Source organism: Gopherus flavomarginatus, chromosome 20, assembly GCF_025201925.1.
Source record: "Gopherus flavomarginatus isolate rGopFla2 chromosome 20, rGopFla2.mat.asm, whole genome shotgun sequence".
Classification (NCBI taxonomy): Eukaryota; Metazoa; Chordata; order Testudines; family Testudinidae; genus Gopherus; species Gopherus flavomarginatus.
Genome location: NC_066636.1, coordinates 19,124,598 through 19,151,050, shown reverse-complemented (window position 1 = coordinate 19,151,050; position 26,453 = coordinate 19,124,598). Strand labels below are relative to the sequence as shown.

Below are 26,453 nucleotides of genomic sequence, written 5' to 3'. Positions count from 1 at the left end.
CGAGCCACAGAGTGTAGGGGTGTAATTGGCCTGCGACCCTGGGGGAAATCAGGAGCAGGCACGTGCGCTTCACTGGGGTAAAGCCTGCGTAAGCAAGAGGCGACAGGGTGAAAGCAGCTCCCCCTTCCCCCTCTGTATTATTTCTGCTCCCAGCCAATATTTGGATTTGTGCTAGACGCGGGGGGAGTGGGGCTTGCACAAAAAGTCCTTTGTTCCCTGCCCCGCTATCAGCCCCAAGGCTTTGCCAGCCGGGGCTGCCAGGCGAGATAGGGCAGCGAAAGGCCAATCGCTGCACATCTGGGGGGCAAGGGAGGGAGCCATGTGGATGGGGGGAGGGGGGGCCTTTGGTGATAAATCACCCCCGGAGCCGGCTGTTCTTAGTAAAATAAACTCTGGAAAATGTTAAAAAGTCTTGGCTGCTCCCCCACTCCACCCTGGCCTGGAGCAGGGCGGGGCCGGCAGAGGGGGGTTAACCCTTCGTGGGGCAGCATGCAGCCTGGGGGTGGGTCACTTGGGAAGGACTAGACAAGGTGGGCATTCGATTGCCCCCTCCAACTCTGTTTCATTACCGAGCCCAGGGAGGGGGTTGGGAGGGTTTGGACATTCAGCAGCGATGCCAAAATGCCCCGGCCCCAGCCCCCCAGTATTCAGAGCTGGGCTGGGCTAGCGGATGGCTGGGAGAACTTGGAAACAAACTGGGGGGTGGAGTGGGTAGGAGCCCATAGCGGGCGCTCTCCCCTCTGAGTCACTGCAAGGGGGGGCAGAGGAGCTCCAAACCCCGGTCCATCATTAACGATCCCCCAGCAATCTCCCCAAGGTTGCGGCCAATTCCCTTCTGCCACCTGAATTCGCCAGCAGTCCCCCGGACATGATATTTTCTTTCCGGTCCTGTCCCAAAGAGCGAGCACCCTGTTCAGCCCATCTGTGCCCGCTGGGTGCAGGGCTCGCATCCTCCTTGGGCTCCTCCGAGCTCCGGGTGGCGCACGCTGCCAACGACGTGTCTTTGGTTTCTCTGCAAGCCCCCGGTGGCTGCCAGTGCAGCCCCCCGGATACCCAGAGCGACACCCCCGGCCCCTGGGGTCTCTCTGGTCTCTCACCTGGTCCGTTCCCTGGGGTCAGGCCCAGCTGAGTGGCTGCTTTTCACGAGGGCAGAGAGCCCATGCCCAGAGCTGGGGTTGGGGTGTGTGAGCCACCCGCCAGGGGCACTAGTCTGAACCTACCATCCCCATCAGCCTCATGTTGCTCCACCAGCTTGGGGGGGGGCATGCCCTGATCTGACCCCCTGAGAAGCCCCCTTAATCCCCTTCCAGGATATAATAAGCCCCCCTAATGCTTGTCAGCTCCCCACCCCACCCTTTAGCTGTGCCCTGGGAAAGCCTCATTTTAGGGATGAGCAGGCGCTGGGTTGGTGTCAGGACACCCGGGGTCTGTTTCCACGGGAGGATGGCAGGGAAAGGGGGCGATGAGCCGGTCTGAGAGCTCTCCGGGGCAGAGCCGGGCTCCCACTGGGGCTGCACGGTGCACGGTGCCACCTGCTCTCGGTGGGAACTCGAGGTGCTGCTGTCGCCCGCCCGGGGGTTCTCCCTGGCAGGGCCGCCCTGAGCCCTGGCTCCATGTGGTTGCAGTGCGGGGCTCCCAGCGCTGCGAGCTGAACTGCCGCCCGGTGGGGTTCCGGTTCTACGTCCGGCACACGGAGAAGGTGCGGGACGGCACACCGTGCGAGGCCGCCTCCCTCGACATCTGCGTGGCTGGAGAGTGCTTGGTAAGTGAGGCAGGGATGTGGGCGTTTATATGCAAGGGGGAGCTCTGTGCCCCAGGACCTCCCCCTGCCCCAGGACCCACTGCTTTAGGCTCTGGCTGTGGCTGGAGTTCAAGGGAGAAGGGAACAGGGAAGACTCTGGCCTGGAGTGGGTCATGGCAACGTCTCTGGGTCTGAGCAGCAGGCTGGGAGCCCGGACTGCTGGGTTCTCTTCCTGGCTCAGCCACTAACAGACTCAGTGACATTAGGAGAGTGGTGCCCGTGCTCCGTGCCTCAATTTCCCCCTTCATGCAAAAGGAGGGAGCCAGGGGACAGCCCCCGGGGGAAGGACGCTGGGGGGGGGTGGAGCCCGGAGCCCTGCCCCACACAGCAGCCCTCACCCACCAACTCCGCTCCATCTGGCCTTCCCCCCACCCCCTGCCCATCTCTGGTGGTCTGTCTGTTTTCCTAGCCCCACAGTCCCTCTTTGCCATGTACTCCTCCCTCGTTAACCCCTTCCTGACCTTGAGCACTGACTGCATGGGTATGTGGGAGGGGTAATTTATACCCTGCATTTAACCCCCAAGTTTAACATCTGGCCCAGCGCAGGTCCCCCTCCCTGCCTGGCTCAGGTGGAAACCCCCATACCCCCCAAAACTGGACCAGCTGTTAGGCTGCCTGAAGGAGCAGCGGCACCTCTTGGCAGAGCAGGGGTGCTCCCCTGGCTGCAGTCGGGGAGCCCCCCATGCTCTGGGGTCCCTCTAGGTAACAGGAAGGAAACGGAGGCACGGCTGCAGAGGGGCCTGTGTTGGGGAGGGGCTGTGTGGCCAGCCAAGGCATCAGCGTGTGAAGGACGGGGCCGATGTGGTCACATATCTCTTGGCTTATGGAGTCCGGCTAGGGCCTGGGTGAGATGTGGGCAGCCCCCTGATTTAAGGCAGGCCCTGGTTAGTTTCTCAGGGGCTCATCTGGGAACCCGCATTTGTGCCATCACCCCACCCCCCATGATAGGCTGCTCCGGGGCCTATTCGGAGAGATGGGGGGCCCCCCAGGCCAGGGGGTCAGGCGGTGACTGTGTCGGGTCTCAGCCCAGCTCCTACTGCGATGTGGGTTTGCTGCCCTCTCTCCAGCCAGGCCAAGCTTTGCCCAGGCAGGGGGGCCCATTAGACCATAGCCAGGGCAGTGGGGTGCCTGTGCCACACATGGTGGGGTCTGTTTTGCACAGGGCTCACGGGCACGGCAGAGGAGCCAGGGGGCTGGTAGGGGTGGATCTAGGTGGCGAGGGGGAGGGTCTTGCCATGGCCCCATCCCATCTGAGTCCACACGCCTGTTTCTCTCTGGCCTTCGCCCTGCAGAGCCCCGGCTGCGATGGGGTCCTGGGGTCCAACCGGACGCTGGACAGCTGCGGGGTGTGCGGGGGCGACCACTCCACCTGCAAGCTGGTGGTGGGCAACTTCAGCGACTCCAACGTGCCCATCGGCTACCACAAAATCCTCCAGATCCCCCAGGGCGCCACCAGGATCAACGTGACTGAGATGACCCAGAGCCCAAACTACCTGGGTGAGGGCTGGGGCAGGCCGGGGTGGGATGGGATGGGGAGGACGGGCCTCGTCACACCAGGGGACTCTGCACCTGCATTGGAACTTGTGCAAGCTTGCATGCACACATGTGTGCTATACACACACACACATGCACCGGACTCACACTTGCATACCCACACCTTGCATGCTACACACACAAACGTGTATGCCTTATATGTGTGCACAGCTGTTGCTCACACATTTTGCACAAGCATGTGGCTTCCATATTGCCTGCACACTTCACACACAGGCATCACAAGCACATGCCTTGTACATGTGCACCTGGCTTGCCTACCTTGCACACTTGCATGGGTCTCATCTATGCACACTTGGCACTCACGTTTTGCAGGCTTGCTCCTTGCCCATGCCATCTTGCATGCGCTGCCCACACACCTTGCACAAGCACACTGCACAGATGCATTGCACGCATGTGCCTAATACATGTAAACCTGGCATGTATCTCTCCTGCATCACCTGTGCACTTTGCACATGCACACCTTGGGCACGCGCTGCACATGTAAACCTTGTGTACACATGCTATATCTTCATGCAGGCATGCCTTATCTAGACGTCACACACCCAGGCACCTCACACCCAGCTGAGACAAGGGCAGGCAGCTCTCCTGCTCCAGGGTCTCGGCTGATTGCCTGCATGGTCAGGAAGGTGTTTGGTAAATTCCCTCCCATGCAGCTCTGTGCTCTAGGCAAGTGTGTATCCTCTGACACACCAGGCATTGGCGCCAATGAGCGGCATGAGCCATGGGGCAAGGAGCTGATGTGATGGGAGAGCCCATCGCTCCCAGCGGAGTTTGGGTCCAGATTGGCACTTTGCAGTTCAGACCATTTTCTAATGGGATCTGGGACAGCCAGTGTCATGCACCTACACTTGTGTGCATAGAGACATGCACACTTATACACAGGTACACAGATATGTGCACATATGTGCACCTACACATGCACGTTTCACAGATACACCCACATAGAGGCCATACCCACACACACATGGACACACGGGTAGCCTGAAACACACACGGACACAGATATATCCATGTGGGCACATAGACTCACAGATTCATAGACACACACGTGTCCTGTACAGTGACACAAAGATTTGCACACAGACATGCACATGTATACTGACACACAGAGACATATATACACACACACCTGTACACTGACACACACCTACACACACACCCCTATATACTGACACACACAGACACACACCCCGTACACTGACACATACAGACACACACACACCTCTACGCTGACACACAGATACACACACCCACACCCCTGTACACTGACACACACACAACTGTAGACTGACACACACATACACACACACACACCTGTAGACTGACACACACAGACATACACATAAACACATGTAAACTGATACAAACATACACACTTCTACACTCACACACACACACACACACACACCTTTACAGTGACACACAGAGACATGCACACAGCTCTATACAGGCACACTTGTACACCAACACAGACATGCATGCAAAATCTACTTGGACATGTGCACACATAGAAATGGACACACATGCACACGCACACACTGAGTGCACCTTTCACTAGCTGCCCTTATACCATACGAGCCGCCCGGGCTCCTCCTTCTTGTGAGGCTGTTGCTGGGACCACAGCGTGGCAGCTCTCCCTATGCCCCGGGGCATGGGCTTCAGGGCCGCAGTCCATGCAGAGCACGCCGGGGTCTCGAGTGTGCACGGGGGAAGTCCTGGAGCCCACCCCAGGCTCAGGCTGCTCACCTTCCCCAACACACACATGCTCTGTGCTGCAGCCTTGAGGAGTCGCTCTGGGAAGTCGCTCATCAATGGGAACTGGGCAGTGGATCCCCCCGGGCGCTACGAGGCAGGCGGCACCGTTTTCATCTACACCCGACCGGGCCACGAGGAGCCCCGTGGGGGCGGAGAGTCGCTGACAGCCGAGGGGCCCACCACAGAACCCATTGATGTGTATGTGAGTACAGAAGGGGCCTGGCTCCTGGGGGGACACCGTGTGCCCTAGAAGAGACTGGGGGAGCAGGGAGGGATTCTGGCCCCGGGGCCAGTGGAGAGCAGGCTAGGGATGCAGGGGTTCCTATGCCCTGGGTGGGGGGGATCCCAGGGAAGGGGGCTGGCAGAGGAGCAGCTGGTTGGCTCCATGCATGGCAGGCCATTGCTGGCTGTGGTGGGAGAGACTTGGAGGCAGGCTGGGTGGCCTGTTGAATGGCAGGTGCCCCCCTCCCCTCACCCCCCCAGGCGCCCTGCTCAAGCCGCTGTCTGTCTTCTCCCCCAGATGATCTTCCAGCAGGACAACCCCGGCGTTGCCTACCGCTTCTTCCTGGCGCGGGCCAGACCAGACAGCCCCGCCCGTGACCCTCCCAGCCACCGGCAGGGCATCAGTAAGGAACCTCCTATCACCTTCCGGGGGGCCTTTTACTCCCACCCCAGGGGCCCTTCCCCCATCACCCCCCTGGGGGCCCTTCCCCCCTCACCCTGCAGGGGGCCTTTCACCTCCCATCACCCTACAGGGGGGCCCATCACTCCCACCCTAGGGGCCCTTCCCCTATCACCTATTGGGGACCCTTCACCCCATCATCCCCGGGGGGGCATTCCCCCCCATCCCTCAGGGGGTCCTTCACTCCCCCCCAGGGCCCTTCACTCCCATCATTCCCTGGGGGCCCTTCACCTCCCATCACCCTCCAGGGGGCCCATCACCTCTCGGGGCCCTTCTCCCCATCACCCCTGGGGGTCCTTCACTTCCCCTTGGAGCCCTTCACCCCCGTCATTCCCCAGGGGCCCTTCCCTCATCACCCCTCAGGGCCCTTCCCGCATCATCCGTGGGGGGCCATTTCCCCCATCCCTCAGGGGGGGCCTTCATTCCCTCCCCAGGGGGACCTTCCCCCCCATTGCCCCCTGGAGGCCTCCCCCCATCACCCTGCGGGGAGCCCTTCCCCCATCATTCCCTGGGGACCCTTCACCTCCCATCACCCTCCAGAGGGGCCCATCACCTCTCGGGGCCCTTCCCCTCATCACCCCCTGGAGGCCTCCTCCCCATCACCTCCCAGGTGGCCTTCACATCCCTAGTACCCCTTGAGGGGCTCATCCCCCTCCCCCTGGGAGGCCATTCCCCCCATATCACCCATCAAGGGTGCCCTTCTGCTCTCCCCTCCAGGTGCCCTGACCATATTATCACCAAGCGACCAGCTGGTGCCACCCACCTCTTACGATCACCCCCTGGGGACCCGGCACCGGGGGCCAGCACCAGCCAGCCAGTCGAGCAGGACCCCCGGGACACTGCAGCGCAACGTCCGCGTCCCACCACTGCCGCCCCCACCCGTCCCGCCCCGGTCCCAGGCACATGGCGTCTATTGGAAACGGGTGGGGAGCACAGACTGCTCTGCCTCCTGCGGGAAAGGTGAGTGACCCCCCTGCGCCCCAGCCCCCTCCCCACAGCCTGTCCCCTCCTCTGCCCTGTTCCCATGACCCAGACCCCAATCCCCATCCTTCACCTCCTTTGCCTCGTCCCCTGGATTCTTGTCCCCTCCTATTCCCCGTCCCCCCATGACCCACCTCCCTACCCCCATCCTTCTCACTACTTGTCCCCTCCTTCATCGTCCTGATTCCTGTCCCCTCCTACGCCCCATCCCCCATAACCCACCCCTCCACCCCCATCCTCCCCACTACCTGTCCCCTCCTTCATCCCCCTGATTCCTGTCCCCTCCTACGCCCTGTCCCCCCATGACCCAGCCCCCCACCCCCATCCTCCCCACTACCTGTCCCCTCCTTCATCCCCCTGATTCCTGTCCCCTCCTGCGCCCTGTCCCCCCATGACCCAGCCCCCCACCCCCATCCTCCCCACTACCTGTCCCCTCCTTCATCCCCCTGATTCCTGTCCCCTCCTATGCCCCATCCCCCATAACCCATCCCCCTGATGCCCATCCCCCCCCCACTGCCCTTCCCTCCACTTCTTGTCCCCCTGCTCCCCAACCCCATTGCCCCATTCCAACCTGTTGCTCCTTTCCCCTGTGTCTACAACCCCCAGGTTATTGGGGTCCCCTCAGCCGTGTCTATGACCCCTGTGTTATATGGGACCCTCTTTCCCTTTCCCCCCCGTGTCTCTTCAGGGCTCTGGCAGCCCGTGTTCCGCTGCGCCGCCCGACACTCGCAGGAGGAGGTTGAGGAGGAGCAATGTGCTGATGCCCCAAAACCGCCGGCGCCGGACGAAGCCTGCAACACCCAGCCCTGCCCGGCCTAGTGAGTATCTGCGTCCCCCTGCCCCCGGCCTGGCCAGCGCCCTCTGGGGAGAGGCAAGGACACAGGGCCCTGGGGAGGGAGGGCAGGTCCAGGGCTGTAGTGAAAGTGGGACCCCTCACCCCGGGCTGTAGTGAGTGCGGGTCTCCCCCCCCCCCGGGAAAGTAGTGAGTGCAGGTCCCCCCACAGTTCTGTAGTGAGTGCGGGTCCCCCCGCCAGTTCTGTAGTGAGTGCAGGTTCCTCCACCCCGGGGCTCTAGTGAGTGCGGACCCCCCGCCCCCGCCAGGGCTGCAGTGAGTGTGAGTCCCCCCACCCCACCGGGATATAGTGAGTGTGGATTCCACCCCCAGGCTGTAGTGAGTGTGGGTCTCCCCCCAGTTCTGTAGTGAGTGAGAGTTTCCACCCCCCCCGGGCTGTAGTGAGTGTGGTCGTCCCCCCGCCAGCCCCCGGACTATGGTAAGTGCAGGTTCCCCACCCCACCGGGCTGTAGTGAGTGTGGGTCCCCCCGCCAGTTCTGTAGTGAGTGCAGATTCCTCCACCCCGGGGCTCTAGTGAGTGCGGACCCCCACCCCCGGCCAGGGCTGCAGTGAGTGTGAGTCCCCCCACCCCACCGGGATATAGTGAGTGTGGATTCCACCCCAGGCTGTAGTGAGTGTGGGTCTCCCCCCAGTTCTATAGTGAGTTCTCCCGCCCCCACCCCCACCCCGGGCTGTAGTGAGTGCAGGTCCCCACCTCAGGACTGTGGTTCATGCTGGTGCCCCCAGGTGCCGGTGCCCACGGCCGCAGGGCAGGGCCTGGAGCCCGGAAGGCCCCAGTGCCCAGCCCAGGCTGACCCTGACTCTCTCTGGCTGCAGCTGGGACATGGGCGAGTGGTCGGCCTGTAGCAAGTCCTGCGGGCCGGGCACCCAGCACCGCCAGGTCCTGTGCCGCCAGACCTACGCCAACCGCAGCACCATGGTGCACCCGCAGCACTGCGGCCAGCTGGACAAGCCCAGCCCCACACAGCCCTGCCAGCTCCGCGTCTGCAGCCACTGGGAGGTGCGCACCAATTGGAGCGCGGTAAGGACGGGCCGGGGCTCGGGGCTAGCGCTGGGAGCTGGGCATGGGGGGGACGGGGGCGGCTTCCTGGGCGGGGCTCGAATGGGGGGAGGATGGGGGCTGGAGGGGCCATGGGCCTGATCTGGAGTTCCTGAGGGGTGGTGCTGTGAAGGGAGGGATGCCTGGGGGGTGTCATGAGGGAGGAGAGCCCCTGGGGGGCAGGGATTCCCCTCCCATCCCGTACAGGAAGAGGTTGTCGTGGTGACACCAGTCTCCATGGTGACACCATCTCCCGCTCCGCCCTCCCCCTAGTGCTCGGTTCTGTGTGGCCTGGGCCACCGGACCCGCCACATCCGCTGCATCAGTAACCATGGCGACCTGCTGAGTGACGGCGAGTGCAACGGTAGCCACCGGCCCCCGGCCAACGAGGCCTGCGACATGGGGCCCTGTGTGCGCAGCTGGTTCCACAGCGACTGGAGCAACACGGTCGGTGATACCACCCCCGGCTCTACCGGTGCCACAGCCCCTGCTAGCCCAGCCCTGCCCCCCAGCTCCACCGGTGCCCCTCAATTCCGACACACAGCCCCCCGCTAACCCAGCCCTGCCCCCCTGCTCCGCTGGTGCCCCTCAGTCCTGACCCATAGCCCCTGCTAGCCCAGCCCTGGGCTCTTGGAGTAGGGACAGCCCAGGCATGCCAGACTTTGCAGTGATCTTGCAATGCTGAAGCCCTTCCACTGGGAACAAGGGCGAGGCCCAGCAAACTCGTTTCTCTTGTGACCTGAGACCCTTAGAACCCAGGTCTCTGCAGAAACAAGGCTGGTGCCATGGTGACCCTCCTCCTACTCCCCAACCTGGCCCGGGCGAGTTCAGTGGGTTCCCTGTAGGAGAAGCTCCCTGCCCCAGGGCTGGGGCTGCTGCTCCTCTGGGGTCGGGGGCCAGGAGGGGCTAGGTGCCGACCCTGGCCGGTGGCTCCCTGCCTGGAGAAGCCCGACCGTGGCTTCCCTGCAATGCTGGGCAGTGCTGCTCTCTAGCGTCCCAAGGAGGGAGCGCAGCTGATAGGATTTGCAGAACGATGGATGAGAGCACAGGCCCTCGCCCCAGCCCCTGCATGGCCCAGGGAGCCATGGGGCCAATGCGGGGTGGATCCCTGTGTAATGAGCCAGGGTGTGGGGGTCTGAACCACCCCAGGCTAGATAGCGCCAGGCCCCAAGAGTCCTGCGCTGGGAGGTGCCCGTCTCTCAGATCCTGGCCAGGCTCCCTGATGGCATCTCTCTCTCTCTCCTGTCGGTCCCAGTGTTCGGTGGAGTGTGGGACGGGGATCCAGCGCCGCTCGGTGGTCTGTCTGTCCAGCTACGCCAACGGGCAGGTGGAGGAGACCTGCGCGGGCACCAAGCCGGCCGACATGCGGGCCTGCAACAGCGGGCCCTGCCACCGCACCGTCAAGTGGTACACTGGGCCTTGGAGCGAGGTGAGGAGGGGTACGGGTGCTGGGCCGGGCTGGGTGGGAAAGCACCCTGCTCTCAGGACCAGGCCTGGGGATGCTTCTCTGCAGCCTCTTGGGATGGTTTGCACTCACCATGGGGTATGTGTGCTGCACACGCATGTGCCAGGCAGAGCAATCAGTGCTGTGTGCACGTGCATGTGCCAGGCAGAGCAATCAGTGCTCTGTGTGTATGTGTGTTCAAGGGTGTGCATATGTGTTGATCTGTGTGTATGCGTGCCCATGCATAACTATCAGTGGGGTGTGTGTGTGTGTGACACATACCCAGTGTACAGGCCAGCCTAACGAGTAGCTGTGTCACCCCGCCCTCTAAACTGGGTGCCCTTTACACAGCTTGGCATCTATAGCCTCCAATCTGGACTGCTCCCAAACAGCCTCCAGCATGCAATTCACTCCCAGCTATGGCTGCAGCCAGCCAGACGCACCTTGATCCTGCAGGGTGACTCCAGCACTCCCCTAGTCCTAGATTTCCCCCCAGCAATGTACATCCTGTCCTGCTCCACCCTCTGCTGAACAATACAAGTGAATAAAAAGTCCCTCTGTTTATTAATAGAAGTGACATGCACATATCTCGTTCCCCCAAATGGAGTTTCCCAGACACTGCAATTCCGACATGCTGGGTTAGATAAACCAAGTTTATTAACTGCCAGGAGAGAGATTTTAAGTCAGTACAAGTCATGAGGCATAACAGTCAGAAATGGCTACAAGAAAAGTAAAGAGAAAACGCTGCTGGTGCCTAACTTAAAAACCTCTGTTCAATTCGGGGCAAGGTTTCCTCACCATATGCTCTCTGCCGTCTTATTGAACAAACTTCTTAGGCCAGGACCCCATCCCCAGTTCAACGGCTGCTTCCTTTGTCCCTCTGGTGCAGAGAATCAATGGGCAGAGAAAGAGAGAGAGGAAGGGAACCTTGGGGTGTCTGTCCCCCTTTTTACAGCATCTCCCCTCCTCTTGGAAAACAGTTCCAGCTGAGATTCTGGCGACAGAGAGTCTGTGTGGAAGGATGTTCCCTGCTGCTTTTCCTCACCTGTTTGGGGTTTCTGTGTCTACCCATCCTGCTTGATGAGTCTGCTGCTTAAATGCCAATTAAGCAGAGTCCTCGTTCCTTTGAGACAGGCCTGTTTGCCGGGCTCCCTTTGGACCATATGTTAAGATCCTCCTGCAGCTGGAATCTTATCGCTTCACAGTGTGGCCACCCATATTTTATCAGAGCAGTATTGATCAGCAGACGATTACTTTTCCGATGATACCTTCCAAGGCATAACTCGGTACCCAGATTGTTACAGTAGTGTGGACACGGGGACATTCTGTCAAGGGTTTTTAGCTACCCTGGTGTGTGTGTGCACTCGCCAACCCCAGTTCTGCCCTCCTGGAAGCTGAGGTCTCTCGCAGACCCCGCAGGGACACACCGTAATTCCGGGAAGCCCAGGGAGCAGAAGCCACTTTGCCAGCTAACAGAGACAGAGAGAACAGCCTCTCCCACGACTAGCTGGCCTGGTCCTGCTAGGACATGCCCTAATGATGAGCACTCCAGGTGGGATGTGGGTGCTGGGTGGGCAGCGTGTGGGTTTTCCCTCAGTGCTGGGTGGGTGACAGGCAGGAGCCCTGCTCTGAGCACCCCAGGCAGACTGAGTCCCCTTCCCTTCCCCGCCCCCCTAGTGCTCGGCGGACTGTGGTACTGGCACCCAGCGGCGGGATGTGATCTGTGTCAGCAAGCTGGGCTCGGAGTTCAACGTGACGGAGGCATCGGAGTGTGCTCCCCTGGAGAAGCCGCCCTCTCTGCAGCCCTGCACCGGCAGTGCCTGTGACGCTCGCTGGTTCTCCACCTCCTGGAGCGCGGTGAGAACCTGCGTGCCCCCAGACAGGCCAGGCCCCTCCCCGCACAGACCTGAGCTCCCGGGCTCCCACGGAGGTGAACCCAGATCCTCCCACCCTCCAACCCAGGACCCTGCCAGCTTAGCCTAGGGAGACTCCCCTTCAGGTGGGAGCCGTATAGAGGCTATGACATGCAGCTGAACCATGCATCTCTGTGGCTGCATCTCAGTGCTGGGTGCGTGAGTCCCATGCAGCATTGCTGTGTACTGTTAGCAGCTGCCATGCTCTGCCCCAGAGGTGGCTGCATTTCAGCAGTGAGTGAGTGAGTGAGTGATTTCCCTGTGCAGCGTTGCTGAGTGGCTGTTGTCAGCTGCCATGCTCTGCACCAGAGGTGGCTGCATCTCTGTGCTGGGTGGGGGGCCGATTCCCCTGCACAAAATCTGCAAAGCACCGCAGGAGTACTTAGGGTTCTGGGGGGATGTCGGTTACTTTCCTAACCCCCTCTCTGCCACCCACAGTGTTCCAAGTCATGTGTAGGGGGAGTCCAGGTGAGGGAGGTGCAGTGCCTGACCCAGAACAAAACCTTCAGCAATCTTTGCCAGCCGGACCTCAAGCCCATCAAGAAACGCTCGTGCAATACCCAGCCCTGCACCCCCGACCTTGGTAAGGGATGCCAACTGCCCCGTGGCCTGCTCAGCCTCCCCTTTGTTCTCCCCACTTTACCCCCCCCGCCCCCGCTCCTGGGTCCATCTGTATGCCTCTCCTCTACAGTGCCCCAAGCAGAGAGCAGCCAAAAGGAGCCCAGGGCACGGGGGAGAGGCTGATAGGGGAGGCGGTGCAGACCCAGGGACCAGGACCTGGTGCTTAATGGGAATTGACACAGACTGATATAGAGGGGATGGACTCCCTGAGCTTCATGCCGGGGCGGGGGGAGATATTCCTTAGAGGTGGGGGCTCACGGTATGAGCACAGGACTGGCAACTAGGACTCCTGGGTTCTATTCTCAGAGCAGGGAAGGTGTGCAGCAGGCTAGTGATGAGAGCCAGAACTCGTGGGTTCTAGTCTCAGCTCCGTCACTTTGCCTCTCTGTGCCTCAGTTTCCCCTTCTATACAGTGGATGATACTTCCTGCCCAACCCCCCATCTTGGTAAAACCCCTTTGAGAGCAATGGCTGCTCCATGGGTGCTGAGCGGTGATGATGGATTGGAAGCCCGCCGCGGGTGTGGGACCAAATGGGGCTTCCTTGCAGTGTTAACCATACCCCCAGCTCCTCACCGCTCCCCTCCTCTTTCCAGGCGAGAACTGCAGGGACAAGTACCACAACTGCCCCGTGGTGGTGCAGGCCCGGCTCTGCGTCTATTCATACTACAAGCTGGTGTGCTGCGCCTCCTGCACGAGGGCCGTGGAGCGGAGCAAGGACATGCAGAGCCGATAGCGGCGCCGGCCGGCCAGAGACGGGGGGCTGGGCTCTCGCCCGCTCATCGTGGGGCTGGGCATGTTTCTTGGGGAGGACTCGGACGGACCTGGGCTGTGAAACCAACGCCCAGCCCTCACAGATGCTCCTGGGACCCAGCTGCTCATCCCCCCCGAGGTGACCCAGCTGCATGTGGGGAGGGGACAACCAGACTCTGCCCGCAGGGACGAGGAATGAGCGGCCGGGACGGCTTTGAACAAGGATCACGGCCAGGCCGCATGTGTGGCTTGTCCCAGGGCCACAGATCTTCCCTGTCGCTGGAGAGGCCAGTTCCGCTCGCAGATCTAGGGCCTGATCCTGGGTGGGGCTGAGAGCGTGTCCGCGCTCACTCCAGCGGGGGCAGTCCTGCCCAGGATCAGGGCCCTTGTGAGTCACTGACCAATTCTGCATATGGGCCCAATGGTGATGGGAAGGGGTGATGCTGACTGCTCCCCAGGGCTGTGATGCTGTATGACCCCGCCTCTGGCCCAGCTGCCCCCTCAACACATGCTGAGCCCAGAAAGCCCGCCACCCCCCACCTACCTGAAGGAATTGGTGCTTCCTGCTGGGAAACACGACTCCTGTCGCTTCCGTGGAGCCTGACCCACACACAACCTGTGTCCCATGGAGCTGCGAAGCCCAGCGATGCCCCGTGCCAGCTGACCTCCTCGTAACGGTGTGAAGGGACCCGTGTGCTACATGTCCCACCCCAGAGCCTGAGCTGGGTCCCACGTCTGAGCCGCTGAGCCCTTCTTTGGGCATGGAGGTGACACAGCTCGGAGGTCGGGGAAGTGTGTGTGTGGGGTGGCTTTCAGTCAAGCTCCTGGCAGACAAAAGTCACCGCCCTGATTAGCACCTGACCAAGGACCGAACCGGCAGCAGGAACCTGAACTCCCCTCTCACCCCTAGGGGACGCCCCTGCATTGGGGAGCTTGCCCTGCACACCCAGCCCAACCGCTTCTACAGGTGCTGACCTGACCCCCGAATGCGTGTCAAGCTCGCGCGAGTCCCCTCCAGTTGTTTCCCCATCAACTTTCTTCCCTGTCCCTGCTTTGTCTGGGGAACTTACAGAGCAAACCTCCTGCGTAGAGCACACGCCCCCCAGGCCACGGGGACATCTGCATGGGCCGGCTGGCTGTGTTGGGAATAGCGTCTCTCCATCACGTCTTTCTGCTTCTCTTGAGACCAACGGGATTCTTGCTGTTAACTTCATGGGCTATAGATCAGGCCCTAGATTTCCCATAACTTTTGTTGTCCATGCGTAATCCCCACCTGCCTGCTCGAGCTATGCATAGGATTTGAACCTGGGATCTTCAGAAGAGAAGGAAAAAAAAAAAAAAAAAAGCACACCCCTCTACCAGTTGAGCTAAAGCATCACCCCTCTCAGGCATTTTCTGTAGTAGACCTTTCACCTCTTGTGGCCCAGCCGCCAGACAACAACATGGACACCCCATGCTAGAGCATTGCAGGGACACATTTTATGAGGCTGGGTGAAGAAGAAGGTAGCAGGGGATAGCAAACCCCTGACAAATAGAGGCATTATATTAAAGACATTTTATAGAACATTTTTACTGCAAAGCCATTCAGAGTGTCCAGATTATATAAATATATAACGATATATTATAAAGATTGTATCTGGGTTTTTCTGTGCAAATCTAATTTATTTTTTATTAAAGATGAGCTGATGTTTCCCTGTGGGCTTATATTTTTTCCCCCTTTTTAAGAAATATGTTACTTTTGCCAACTTGAAGACCATAAAAAAAAAGTATTCAGTATTAGTTACCTGGTTGAGGGTTGGTTGGTGCAGAGAAATCTGGAGGGGGCGGGCTTGGAGCTGGGAAAGACTGTGTAAAGAATGATAATGTTTTATTATTGTATTACAATAGGATCTAGAATCCTCATCTGAGGGTGGGGCCCTGTTGTGCCAGGCATTGCATAGGCTGAGTGAGAGACAGTCCCCTAAACGGTTACCATCTAAAGCCCTGATTCAGCAGAGCGCTTAAGTCAATGAGCCTTACTCACATGCTAGAATTGAAGGGTGTATTCGTGTGTGTTGCAGAACTGGGGCCTTAGACTTTGCGCTTTGCTTGGTCGGGATGGTGGCATGAGCCGGTGAATCTCACTCTCTGTCAGGGACCAACCTGGCTACAACATCATTGCAGACAACAATGGGAGACAACTGAATTTTCATCTGAAATGGCAACTCCCCAACACGAAGAAAAAGGAAGCAAAACAGAGACTTCCTGAGCAATGGCAGGAAACAGAACATCCTCAGATGACTCACTCTCCACAACCCTCTAACCCTGACATACAGCCCCAAATACACTGATCAGCTGTGCAAAAGGACTTCCGAAAAATTGAGGAACCTTCACCAGGAGCTCACATGCTCCAGAACGGGCCCCCCTCTCAAACAAGAAATCAGCATATGGTGCCAAGCATGGGAAGTATAAAATCAGGAATCCTACCTGGAAACCATGCAAAAAACTCAAAACAACTATCAACCCCCTCTGATGCCAACCATCCAACACAAAACAAAAAAGTAGAACAAACAACAAGAACTCCACAACACACAGAACACCGCCTCCAGAAGAAACCAGGGCACCAGGACCCACATGGACACTACATGACACCCCAACATCATCCATCTATCAAGACCACCTGTATCTGGAGCTGAATTGTCTCTACTCTACCAGGGACTGAACTTTGCCCCACCACAAAATCTGATATTGTACTAAGGTGGTCAACTAGAAAAAATCTTTTGCTGACTCTGCTTCAAAGAATTTCACCACAATAACAACACCACCCACAACTATCACGTCCCTACTGACAGTCATAAGGGAAAACAATCATATGACTGCACAATAGCCGAAATCACACCATGTTCATTACACTGATTACATCAGGGAAAAAATTGAAATCCTTAGTAAAACATCACATCCACCCCAATCTCTCTACTACCGAGAGAACAGCTACAGTCAGTCCCTGAAAGCTAACCACCAGATAAGTATCAAAGCAGCAGACAAAGGGGGCACCATTGTGGTACTCAACCATGATGACTACATTAACGAGACCAGCTGACAAGAGACCAGCTGACAACTCTCCTGCACCGCTTACTAGGAAGAGATCAGAGAAGACTCCCGCTACAATTCACCCAGGAACTTAACGATATCATCAAATCCTTCCCCAAACAACTCTACCACCTTGTCCCCCCTACAATTCTATCTTCTGCCTGCTTCCCAAGATGCACAAAGGACCCCAGACAGACCCGTCATATCTGGCCATTGTGCTCCTACTGAAGGAATATCGAGATCCATGGAAATCATCCACAAATCATTCACCACACAAAGGACCAACTTCCTCCAGGACACAACTGATTTCCTCCACAAACTCTGCAACATTAACAACCTCCCTCAGAACACCATCCTTGCCACTATGGCAACTACCTCCCTGTACTCCAACATCCCTCACATTGAAGGCATAGCTGCCTGCCTCAAATATCCACAAGACAATGGACGACCCTCAGAGATCCACCCCAGACATGTCGGCACACTCACCCATTTCATCCTTTTCTTCATGGGCCATCCCAAAGAAGAATTTCTGGACAGATGCGCCACAGAACCAATGATATTTTCATCCTCTGGTCAGATGGCTTAAACTCCCTCATCGATTTCCACCACAACTCCAGCAACCACCACCTGTCCATTAAACTCTCCCGGGAGCACTCGCACGGTAGCCTTCACTTCCTGAACACCACAATCAACTTCATCACTGGAACCCTACAGAAAATCATATACAAGAAACCCAGGGATCACCACACCTACCTTCCCCCAAACATAGGTGCCAACTTTTCCCAGCACCGGTGGGTGCTTGACCCCCACCCCGCCCTGACTCCACCCCTTCCCCTGCCCCTGCTCCCTCCCGCCCCCATTCTAACCCCTTCCCCAAAGTTCCTGCCCCAACTCCACCCCCTCCCTGCCCCTGCTGGACCCCTTCCCCAAATCCCCGCCCCAGCCCCACCTCTTCCCCGAGCGCGCCACATTCCCTCTCCTCCCTCCTCCCTCCCAGCACTTGCTGCTGTGAAACAGCTATTTCATGTCAGGAAGCACTGGGAGATAGGGGGGAGAAGTGGGGACACAGCGCACTCAGGAGGTGGAACGGAGGCAGAGGTGAGCTTGGCTGCCAGTGAGTGCAGAGCACCCACCAATATTTCCCCATGGGTGCTCCAGCCCCAGAGCACCCACGGAGTTGCCACCTATGCCCCCAAACACACCAATAAATCTGTTATCTACAGCCAGGCACTCAGATACCACAGAATATGCTCGAGGAGAAATTCCCAGATATACATCATGATTGCATCATGGAACGAGCCACCCAAATACCCCAAGAGAACCTGTTTCAGTATGGGCCTCTCCTCCAACTACACACCTCTAGATCCACACCAGTGGATCTCATATAGGGTAGCATTAAACAGTTACAACTGATACTTCGTGGGGTATCCTGAAAGAAAGCTTTCCCAAACCCCCTCTTCTGGCCTTCAAACTACCCCGCAACCTTGCCAAGCTCATCAGCAGAAGCAAGTGCCCCACAGAACCACCTGAAGTGACACCAGAGCCTGCCAGATCAACAGATGCAAAACCTGCTGACCTGTCTCCACTGCTACAATGATCAACACCTCCCACAACCCACCTTTCAGAATCCATGGGTCCTACACACATCTATCCCAAGCAACTATGTGGGTGAAACCAGACAATCGCCGCGCTCTCCGATAAATTTGCACAGGAAAACGCTAAAAGACGCAACTCCTATGTCATGATATAATTCCCCACTCTGTACCTTAGTGTCCAAAAGATGGGGTACCAGCATGAATTCCTCTAAGCTCAATTACCAGCTTAGTACTTGTAGGAATGCCTGGTACTTGTACTTGCCTGGTACACTCTGGTCCCCCCAAAACCTTGCCCGGGGACCCCCTAGACCCAGACCCTGTGGATCTTAACACAAGGAAAGTAAACCCTTTCCCCCACCATTGCCTCTCCCAGGCTTCCCCTCCCTGGGTTACCCTGGAAGATCACTGAGATTCAAACTCCTTGAATCTTAAAACAGAGAGGAAAATCCACCTTCCCCACTCCTTCTCTCTCCCCCTCCCAGACTCTCCCTGAGAGAGAAAGTGATCCTAACACAGAGAGAAATTAACCTTTCTCTCCCCCTTCCCTCCTTTCTCCCCACCAATTCCCTGGTGAATCCAGACCCAGTCCCCTGGGGTCTCACCAGAATAAAAAAACAATCAGGCTCTTGAACAAGAAAAGCTTTTAATTAAAGAAAGAAAAAACAGTAAAAATTATCTTTGTAAATTTAAGATGGAATATATTACAGGGTCTTTCAGCTATAGACACTGGGAATACGCTCCCAGCCTAAGTATACAAGTACAAAGTAAAATCCTTCCAGCCAAATACACATTTGAACTCCTCCCAGCCAAATACACATTTGCAAATAAAGAAAACAAACATAAGCCTAACTCGCCTTATCACCTAGTACTTACTATTTTGAATCTATAAGAACCTGTATCAGGGAGATTGAAGAGAAACCTGGTTGCACATCTGGTCACTCTCAGAACCCAGAGAGAACAACAACCAAAAACTAACAGCACACACACAAACTTCCCTCCCTCAAGATTTGAAAGTATCCTGTCCCCTGATCAGTCCTCTGGTCAGGTAACAACCAGGCTCACAGAACTTGTTAACCCTTTACAGGCAAAAGAGACATGAAGTACTCCTGTTCTATTAACCCTTAACTATCTGTTTATGACACCCTAGATCACCTGTGGGAAGACATTTGTCACAAAGTGATCACAATCTGACCTCTCAGTCCTCAGCCTCGAAGGAGAACCTGCACAACATCTTCAAAAGACGAGCCTGGGAAAATCATGGTCTTAATAAAGACAAAGGATTTATGGCTTATTACAACACTGTGTCACTCACTCACCCCACTTTCGATCCTACGACTGCAGGGGTGTTAATGGGCCGCGTCTCTTTGAATGATCTCAGCCAATGTTAGCTCCTTATGCTAAACAATCTGTTCCACTCTCTGTTTAGCTGTGAGGTGCTGAGTTCCTTTCCCAACCTCGAAGAAGCAGCTCGAAAGCTTCCCCTCTCACCAACAGAATCTGGGCCAGTAAAATATATTCCCTCCCGCACCTGGTCTCTCTACTGTCTTTCTAGTCATTTTCATCAGTGTAACTAGCTGCCTCTGCATTTCCTCTGAGTGCGTCTAGCCAGGCTGTGTGGGGAGGACAAGCCACTCTGCTCCTGTGTCCCATCATACCGTTTCTATCTCAGTGTGACTGCAGGGCCTGCAAGGGCGTCACACTGGAGTAATTGAGAGCTGAATCAGCTGCTCTCCCCCAGTTGCCCCCAAACTTAAAGGAGGCAGAGGCCGGACAGTGCATAATCTGCATCCGGATGCAGCCACATGCTAGGCCTGATGTCACACTCATATGGTCTCACGTGGCAGTGCAAACAGTGAGTTGTGCCTGGTTGCATTGTAAACAATCCACCATCTCTAGCTGTCCGGCCGCCCACAGGCTTGATCTGTCTTCTCCCAGACACACCCATCAGCTGTTCAGCTAGTCTCCTACTCCCATGGCAGGTTCTGGCAGCAGAGCCTAGCACATGCTGGTCAGTCGGGACTCAGAGAGATGCACTACTCTGCTATAAAGAGGGATGGGTCTTCCAGAGGGCAGAGGCTGGAGGGAACCCTTGCATAGGGGGAGTGAGTAAGGGGCAGTGAAGCATGGGCTAGCAGAGAGTGGGGCATCAAGATACCTGAGGCAGCGGTAAGAGCAGATGACTGGGAGCCAGGAAGGTTCTATTTCTATTCCTGGCCTGCCTTTTTCAGTGAGTCCCATCCCTGCTCTGTGCTCAACATCTCCAGTGGCAGCACGGGGCAGATTGGGAGCCTTCAGGGCAAGGTGCTTTGCGATCCATGGCAAGGAGGTGACGGAGGAACCATCAGTGTAGCCTGACGGGTGCCCGGCGGTTTGTCTTGTGCTGCGGGTCCTGCCGCCAGACACATGGGAGCTCTAAGGAGCACGTTTGCTTTGGTCTGGTGTGTTATTGACAACAGGCAAGGACACCTGTCCAGCCCGGCTTGTGGCGTCCGAGCTGAGCTCCGTGGGATGCTCTTCTGCTGGTGCAGCCTGGGCTACAGACTGGGTCTGCCTGAGTTTACCAGAATCAAACACAGCCCCTGCTAGCGGCTGGGCTCTAGCTAGTAGCAGCAGCTCGGCTGTAGGGTCACCTGAAGCTGCTCTGAAACAACCGGCATCAGCAATCCCCCCTGCAGCATGTTTTATGCAACATAACTCTGAGAAGCTGGTTGTTTTCGCTGGACAGGGCACGTTAGCAGCTCATGGACCTCTCGCTCCCCACTCTGGCTGATCCACCCAGCTCACTACTGGGCTCTGCTCTGAACTGCAGCCCTGCTGGGCCTCCTGTCGGTACAGGGCAGGGTTCCCAGCTACTGAGCGGCATGCAAACCCTAGAGACACCCCCTGCCAGGAGTGATGCCCTGGTACATGACGCAGCCCTAAGGCAGCGGGATGCTCCAAGGTGACGTGCCACTGCCCTAAAAGCTGACAGAGATCTGGGGGGAGTCCTACGCTGCCCAGACAGCAGCTGGCCAAGGTAGAGGCATCGAGTTAGTTCTTCCATGGCTTGCAAGGCCAGCACCCATGGGCGATACAGCGCAGAATCCAGCAAAGCACATGCCCTAAGCACCTGGAAGCAGCACATTGCTAGCAAGGGGAGTAGCTCTTCCCAGCCCGGGGAATTCACCTCCATCTTCAAGCCGCAATTCTACACTGCCTCCTTGCTGGGTCCCAGCGCCGTCAGTTTATAGGCACACGGGTCTGACCAGGCTCTGCCAGGCACAGACCGAAAGGGAGCGTGAGCCCAACCGGGTGACACCAGTGCAAAACAAATGTGAGAGACCGGACCCCAGCCCCCGCCTTTCCTGCCCCCTGGCACAAGCCAGTGGGTTATTGCACCCTGGCGTAAAGCTCTGCAGGGCAGGCCAATGGCTCCTAAGGCCCAGCTCAGGAACACCCTGATACAAGGCCAAAATGGGGCTTCGTGAAAAGTCCCTGTGCCAGCGTGCAGAGGGTGACCAGGAGCCGGGGTGCTGAGCACTCGGCTGCTAATTAGTCCCCAGAGGAAGCTGATGGGGTAATTATCTGACCGGGGGTAGGTGGGATAAAGATTCAAGCACCAGTCTGATAAAGAAGTGCACGCATCTGAAGAAGTGGGTTTTTTACCCACAAAAGCTCATGCCCAAATCAATCTGTTAGTCTTTAAGATGCCACCGGACTCCTCATTGTTTTAGTCTGATAAAGAGGCACAGGATTGGAAGGATGTGCCGGGGGTGGGGGGCGCGAGGGACAGGACCAGAGCTAGCTGAGTCCAGTCACACAGCAGCCTTCAGGAAGACAGCCCTTTCCCCCCTCCCGCCCAGAGGGCCACATGCACGGTAGGGGGTGGATGACTGCTGCACAGGGACTGTAGTGACATGGGTGCGAGGAAATGAAGGAAAAGAGCACTGAGATCACACCCCGGGCAGTGTGGGGAAGGATGCGGGCATGCCGGCGTGCCCTGTCACCCCAAAACACCACCCACAGCTGGGACCAGGAAAGGAAAACTGCAGCCAGGACAAAGCCAAGCTGCCCTGAAACCGACTTCTGCCACGCACAGAGAGGCCAGGTCATTGTGAAACCCAGCCCAATCCCCACCGGCTCGGTGAGATGGAGAGAAACCAAAACCAAGGGAATTCGCATTCCCAAGGGGGCAGCAGCAGCCCGATATTCCGGGGCTCGGCTCCCATCTAGGCACCAAAACACGCGCCCAAGTCTTCAAAGCGCCCGGCACCCAGCAGGTCCCGTGGGGCCGATTTTTAGCACCCACCATGCAGCGCCCTTGTGAACATCTGGTGACAAAAAGAGCCACAGCAGCCGGTGTGTTACTTATTTCAGCCGCCAGGGGTCACCAGATAACAACAGCAGAACACCGCGCAGGGCTGCAGAGTCTGTCTACACGGCGCCCTAAAACCTCCCCCCCACTTCCGTCCACAAAGCTCAGCCTAACTCAGCCCAGCAAGTACTTGGGCCCTACAGGGGCAGGGCTGAGCAGGTCCAAGATCTCCCGCAGCGCAGTGTGGACGCAGCTCACACCGCAGAGCCGCTTCAGAAGGGCGGTGTGGATGCGTAGCACAGCTGGGAGCCTCAGCTCCAGCCAGGGTCAGCCCCGGCTGAGCGTGCTGTGTGGACGCTCTAGGGCGGTGGTGGAATCTAGCATGCGGTGCAGACACTCCAGCCAGGGTCCGGGCCCCTCCAGCTGAGGACTCAATCCATGTGCTGTGATTGTCCCAGAGCATGGGGCGGGGCATCTGACCGATGGTCACTCTGACGCAGCCAAGACGCTCCTAGGAAACCCACGTCATCCGGCCCGGCCCAAACAGTACTTTGCCGGTCCTACCAGTTCCCTGAGGGTTGCATTAGTCACAGCTCCTAGACAGGCTACACACACCCCAACAGTAACACAGCCACAACTGCATTTTTTTAACGCAATGGAGATCAAAGGTAGTAAATGTCATTCAGCGACGGGTACCCAGGATATTGCAGGCAATTACCTCTGTCACAATTATCCCCATTGGACAGCTGGGGAAACTGAGGTCTGGTGGGGGAAGGGCCTTGCCCATGGTCAGCCAGCAGGCTGAGCGAGGCATAGAAGAGAACCGAGGTCTCCTGCATCCAAGTCCAATGCTCTGATCACTAGGCTGCTTCCAAAAGGAGCCTAAATGAATTGTGAACCCAACTTCCATAGAATTTCCATAGGATTTGAGCACCTAACTCCCTTAGGAGCATTTGAAAATCATGGCTGTAATGAACTGCTTTGTGCCCAGCAGGCACGTGGCGCTATTACACAAAGTCTTCCATGGCCATAGTGTGTGAGCAAGTTTTGACACTTGGGATGACATGGGGTGAGGTATCTGGGAAAGAAGAGGGGTGGGGACTAGTGGTTGGAGCAGGGAGGGCTGGGAGCCAGGTCTTTTGGGATCTAGTTCCAGCACTAGGAGGGGAGTGGTGGCTAGTGGTTAGAGCAGGGCTCCTGGGTTCTGTCCCTAGCTCTGGGCAGTAGAGTTGAGGGCAGGAAGTACCCCGTGTGGCGGTGCCGAGGCCAGGATGCACAGATCTTGCTTTCTAGCTCCACTGACATGTCCACGTGCCCAACCTTATCTCAAATATCCTGTTATGAAGCTATTCAAGGGCAATCTCACGGCTATAAAACCCTAAACACCCGCCCACGCCCTGCTGTGGGAACGGCCCGGCTGCTGGCCAGGCCCCAGATCCTGCAGTGCAGCCCGGTGGGTGCTGGGGGGCGGCCGAGGACTGACCACCGATGTGCCCTACCCCTGCGGTGAGGGAGAGCTCAGCTGGGATCAATGTACAGAGGCTGCTGGACATGGGCGGACCCTGCAGTTCCTCCCAGGGCCCAGCCAGCTGCCTGCGTGCCACCCAGGGGACGTCCACCCTGCAAAAGACCCTGTGGCAGCGAGTCTCAGAGCTGGATCAGCTGGCTCAGGATCTTGCTGCGGTGCTAAAAGTACCAGTGTAGATGTCCCCCCTCAGGCTGGAGCTCGGGCTCTGGGGCCTGCCCTGGGTCTGAGATACCCCTGAGCCCTGGCCTGGCCTGAGGACTCAGCTTCCGGGGCTGAAAGGACAGTGGCCCCCACACAGGAGCATGGGATAGAGCTCCGATACTGCAGCCACGGGGAGCATGGAAAGACCAGAGAAAGGTGAGGGGTGAATATGGGGCTAATTATCGACAGAGAGGTTTTCTAGGGGTGGGTGGGTGGATGGGTGGATGGCTAAGTTCTCTCTAAACTGTGTGGCTGCCTCTCACTGGCCCGAGCTGCTGCGGTCAGAGAGGGCTGGGGGAAAGTCCTCTCTCCCCGCCGCAGCCCCGGGGCAGCCTGCCCCCCAAACCCCTCATCCTCAGCTCCATCCCAGAGCCTGCACCGCCAGCCAGAGCCCTCACCGCCTGCACCCCAACCCTCTGCCCCAGCCCTGAGCCCCCTCCTTCACCCCAACCCCCTCATTCCTGGCCCCATCCCAGAGCCCACACTGACAGCCAGAGCCCTCGCCCCCTGCAACCCAACCCTCTGCCCCAGCCCTGAGCCCCCTCCCACACCCCAACCCCCTCAGCCCTTATCACACCCCAGAGCCTGCACCAGCAGCCAGAGCCCTTGCCCCCTGCACTCCAACCCTCTGCCTCAGCCCTGAGCCCCCTGCCCCACTCCAAACCCCACAGCCCCATTCCCACCACATATCACCACCATATTGGTGCAGATAACAAAATTCATTCTGCACATGGTCATGAAAATACAGGGAACACTGGATGGATGGATGGATGGATAGAGGGGGTACATAAGGAAGGCTGGATAGTTAGACAATGGGTTCTGTGGATGGATGGATGGCTAGAGGGGGTACACGAGGAAGGTTGGATGGCTAGACAAGGGTTCTGTGGGTGGATGGATGGATGGATAGAGGGGGTACACGAGGAAGGTTGGATGGCTAGACAGGGGTTCTGTGGATGGCGAGATGGCTGGATAGATGAGGTACACAAGGAAGGATAGATGGGTAGACAGGTTCTGTGGATGGGTGGATGGATGGATGGATAGAGGAGGTACATGAGAAAGGCTGGATGGGTAGATGCATTCTGTGGATGGGATAGAGAGGGTACATGAGGAAGGCTGGATGGCCAGACAGGGGTTCTGTGAGTGGATGGGTGGATAGAAGGGGTACATGAGGAGGGTTGGATGGCCAGACGGGTTCTGTGGGTGGATGGATGGATGGATAGAGGGGGTACATGAGGAACGCTGGATGGCCAGATGGGTTCTGTGGGTGGATGGGTGGATAGACGGGGTACATGAGGAAGGCTGGATGGCCAGACAGGGGTTCTGTGGATGGATGGATGGATAGATAGAGGGGGTACATGAGTAAGGTTGGATGGCCAGATGGGTTCTGTGGGTGATTAGATGCATGGATGGATGGATAGACGGGGTACACGAGGTTGGATGGCCAGACAAGGGTTCTGTGGGTGGATGAGTGGATAGAGGGGGTACATGAGGAAGGTTGGATGGCCAGACAGGGGTTCTGTGGGTGGATGGGTGGACGGATAGAGGGGCTACACGAGGAAGGTTGGATGGCCAGATGGGTTCTGTGGGTGGGTGGGTGGGTGGATGGATGGATGGCTAGAGGCGGCACACAAGGAAGGCTGGATGGCCAGACAGGGGTTCTGTGGATGGATGGATGGATAGATAGAGGGGGTACATGAGTAAGGTTGGATGGCCAGATGGGTTCTGTGGGTGATTAGATGCATGGATGGATGGATAGACGGGGTACACGAGGTTGGATGGCCAGACAAGGGTTCTGTGGGTGGATGAGTGGATAGAGGGGGTACATGAGGAAGGTTGGATGGCCAGACAGGGGTTCTGTGGGTGGATGGGTGGACGGATAGAGGGGCTACACGAGGAAGGTTGGATGGCCAGATGGGTTCTGTGGGTGGGTGGGTGGGTGGATGGATGGATGGCTAGAGGCGGCACACAAGGAAGGTTGGATGGCTAGACAGGGGTTCTGTGGGTGGATGGGTGGATAGAGGGGTTACATGAGGGAGGTTGGATGGGTAGACAGATTCTGTGGGTGGATGAGTGGGTGGGTTTATGGAGATAGATATTTTATTCGGGCTGATCAGGCCCGGAGACCCTTCGTGCCCAGGGCCGGTCCCGTCCAAAGGAGAAGCGGGGCTGGGCATGTAGTTGGCACAGGGATGGGCATTAGTAGAAAGCTCTCTGCTTTTCCTTCGCATTTGCAGCGCCAGTCCCTGTCCTGGACTTTGGAGCCTCGGGAGCGACATCACTGGCCCCAGCCTGTGCCTTGACGCCCTGCAGGGAGCAGCTGCTGCTGGTGGGGTGAACTAGGCCCGTCTGCTGCGCCCCTTGCCCAGCCCCAA

The 26,453-nt window shown here is 57.7% G+C and overlaps 1 protein-coding gene and 1 long non-coding RNA gene across 7 annotated transcripts in view; both read left to right on the top strand.

The window, feature by feature from the left end:
• Positions 1 to 19,298, top strand: part of ADAMTSL4 (ADAMTS like 4) — a 63,124-nt gene extending 43,826 nt beyond the window's left edge. For 4 of the 5 annotated variants that reach the window (XM_050930384.1, XM_050930382.1, XM_050930381.1 and 1 more), the window contains 12 exons: positions 1,626 to 1,762; positions 3,094 to 3,298; positions 5,134 to 5,312; positions 5,631 to 5,736; positions 6,510 to 6,752; positions 7,462 to 7,591; positions 8,443 to 8,647; positions 8,939 to 9,112; positions 9,921 to 10,094; positions 11,787 to 11,966; positions 12,461 to 12,605; positions 13,238 to 13,387. In XM_050930384.1, coding sequence (XP_050786341.1) covers positions 1,626 to 1,762; positions 3,094 to 3,298; positions 5,134 to 5,312; positions 5,631 to 5,736; positions 6,510 to 6,752; positions 7,462 to 7,591; positions 8,443 to 8,647; positions 8,939 to 9,112; positions 9,921 to 10,094; positions 11,787 to 11,966; positions 12,461 to 12,605; positions 13,238 to 13,377 — 2,018 coding nt within the window. In that variant the 3' untranslated portion in view covers positions 13,378 to 13,387. Of the gene's footprint in view, positions 1 to 1,625; positions 1,763 to 3,093; positions 3,299 to 5,133; positions 5,313 to 5,630; positions 5,737 to 6,509; positions 6,753 to 7,461; positions 7,592 to 8,442; positions 8,648 to 8,938; positions 9,113 to 9,920; positions 10,095 to 11,786; positions 11,967 to 12,460; positions 12,606 to 13,237; positions 13,388 to 19,205 lie in introns of those variants that run through there. The other variant, XM_050930386.1, reaches the window with a different exon arrangement.
• Positions 19,299 to 24,788: 5,490 nt separating this feature from the next.
• On the top strand, positions 24,789 to 26,236 carry LOC127038060 (uncharacterized). Of its 2 annotated transcripts, none has more exons than XR_007770554.1 (4): positions 24,789 to 25,006; positions 25,194 to 25,471; positions 25,818 to 25,913; positions 25,980 to 26,236. It is a non-coding gene; the product is annotated as an uncharacterized LOC127038060 (long non-coding RNA). The 2 variants fall into 2 exon arrangements; XR_007770555.1 differs by having other exon boundaries at positions 26,056 to 26,235.
• The last annotated feature ends 217 nt before the right edge of the window (positions 26,237 to 26,453 follow it).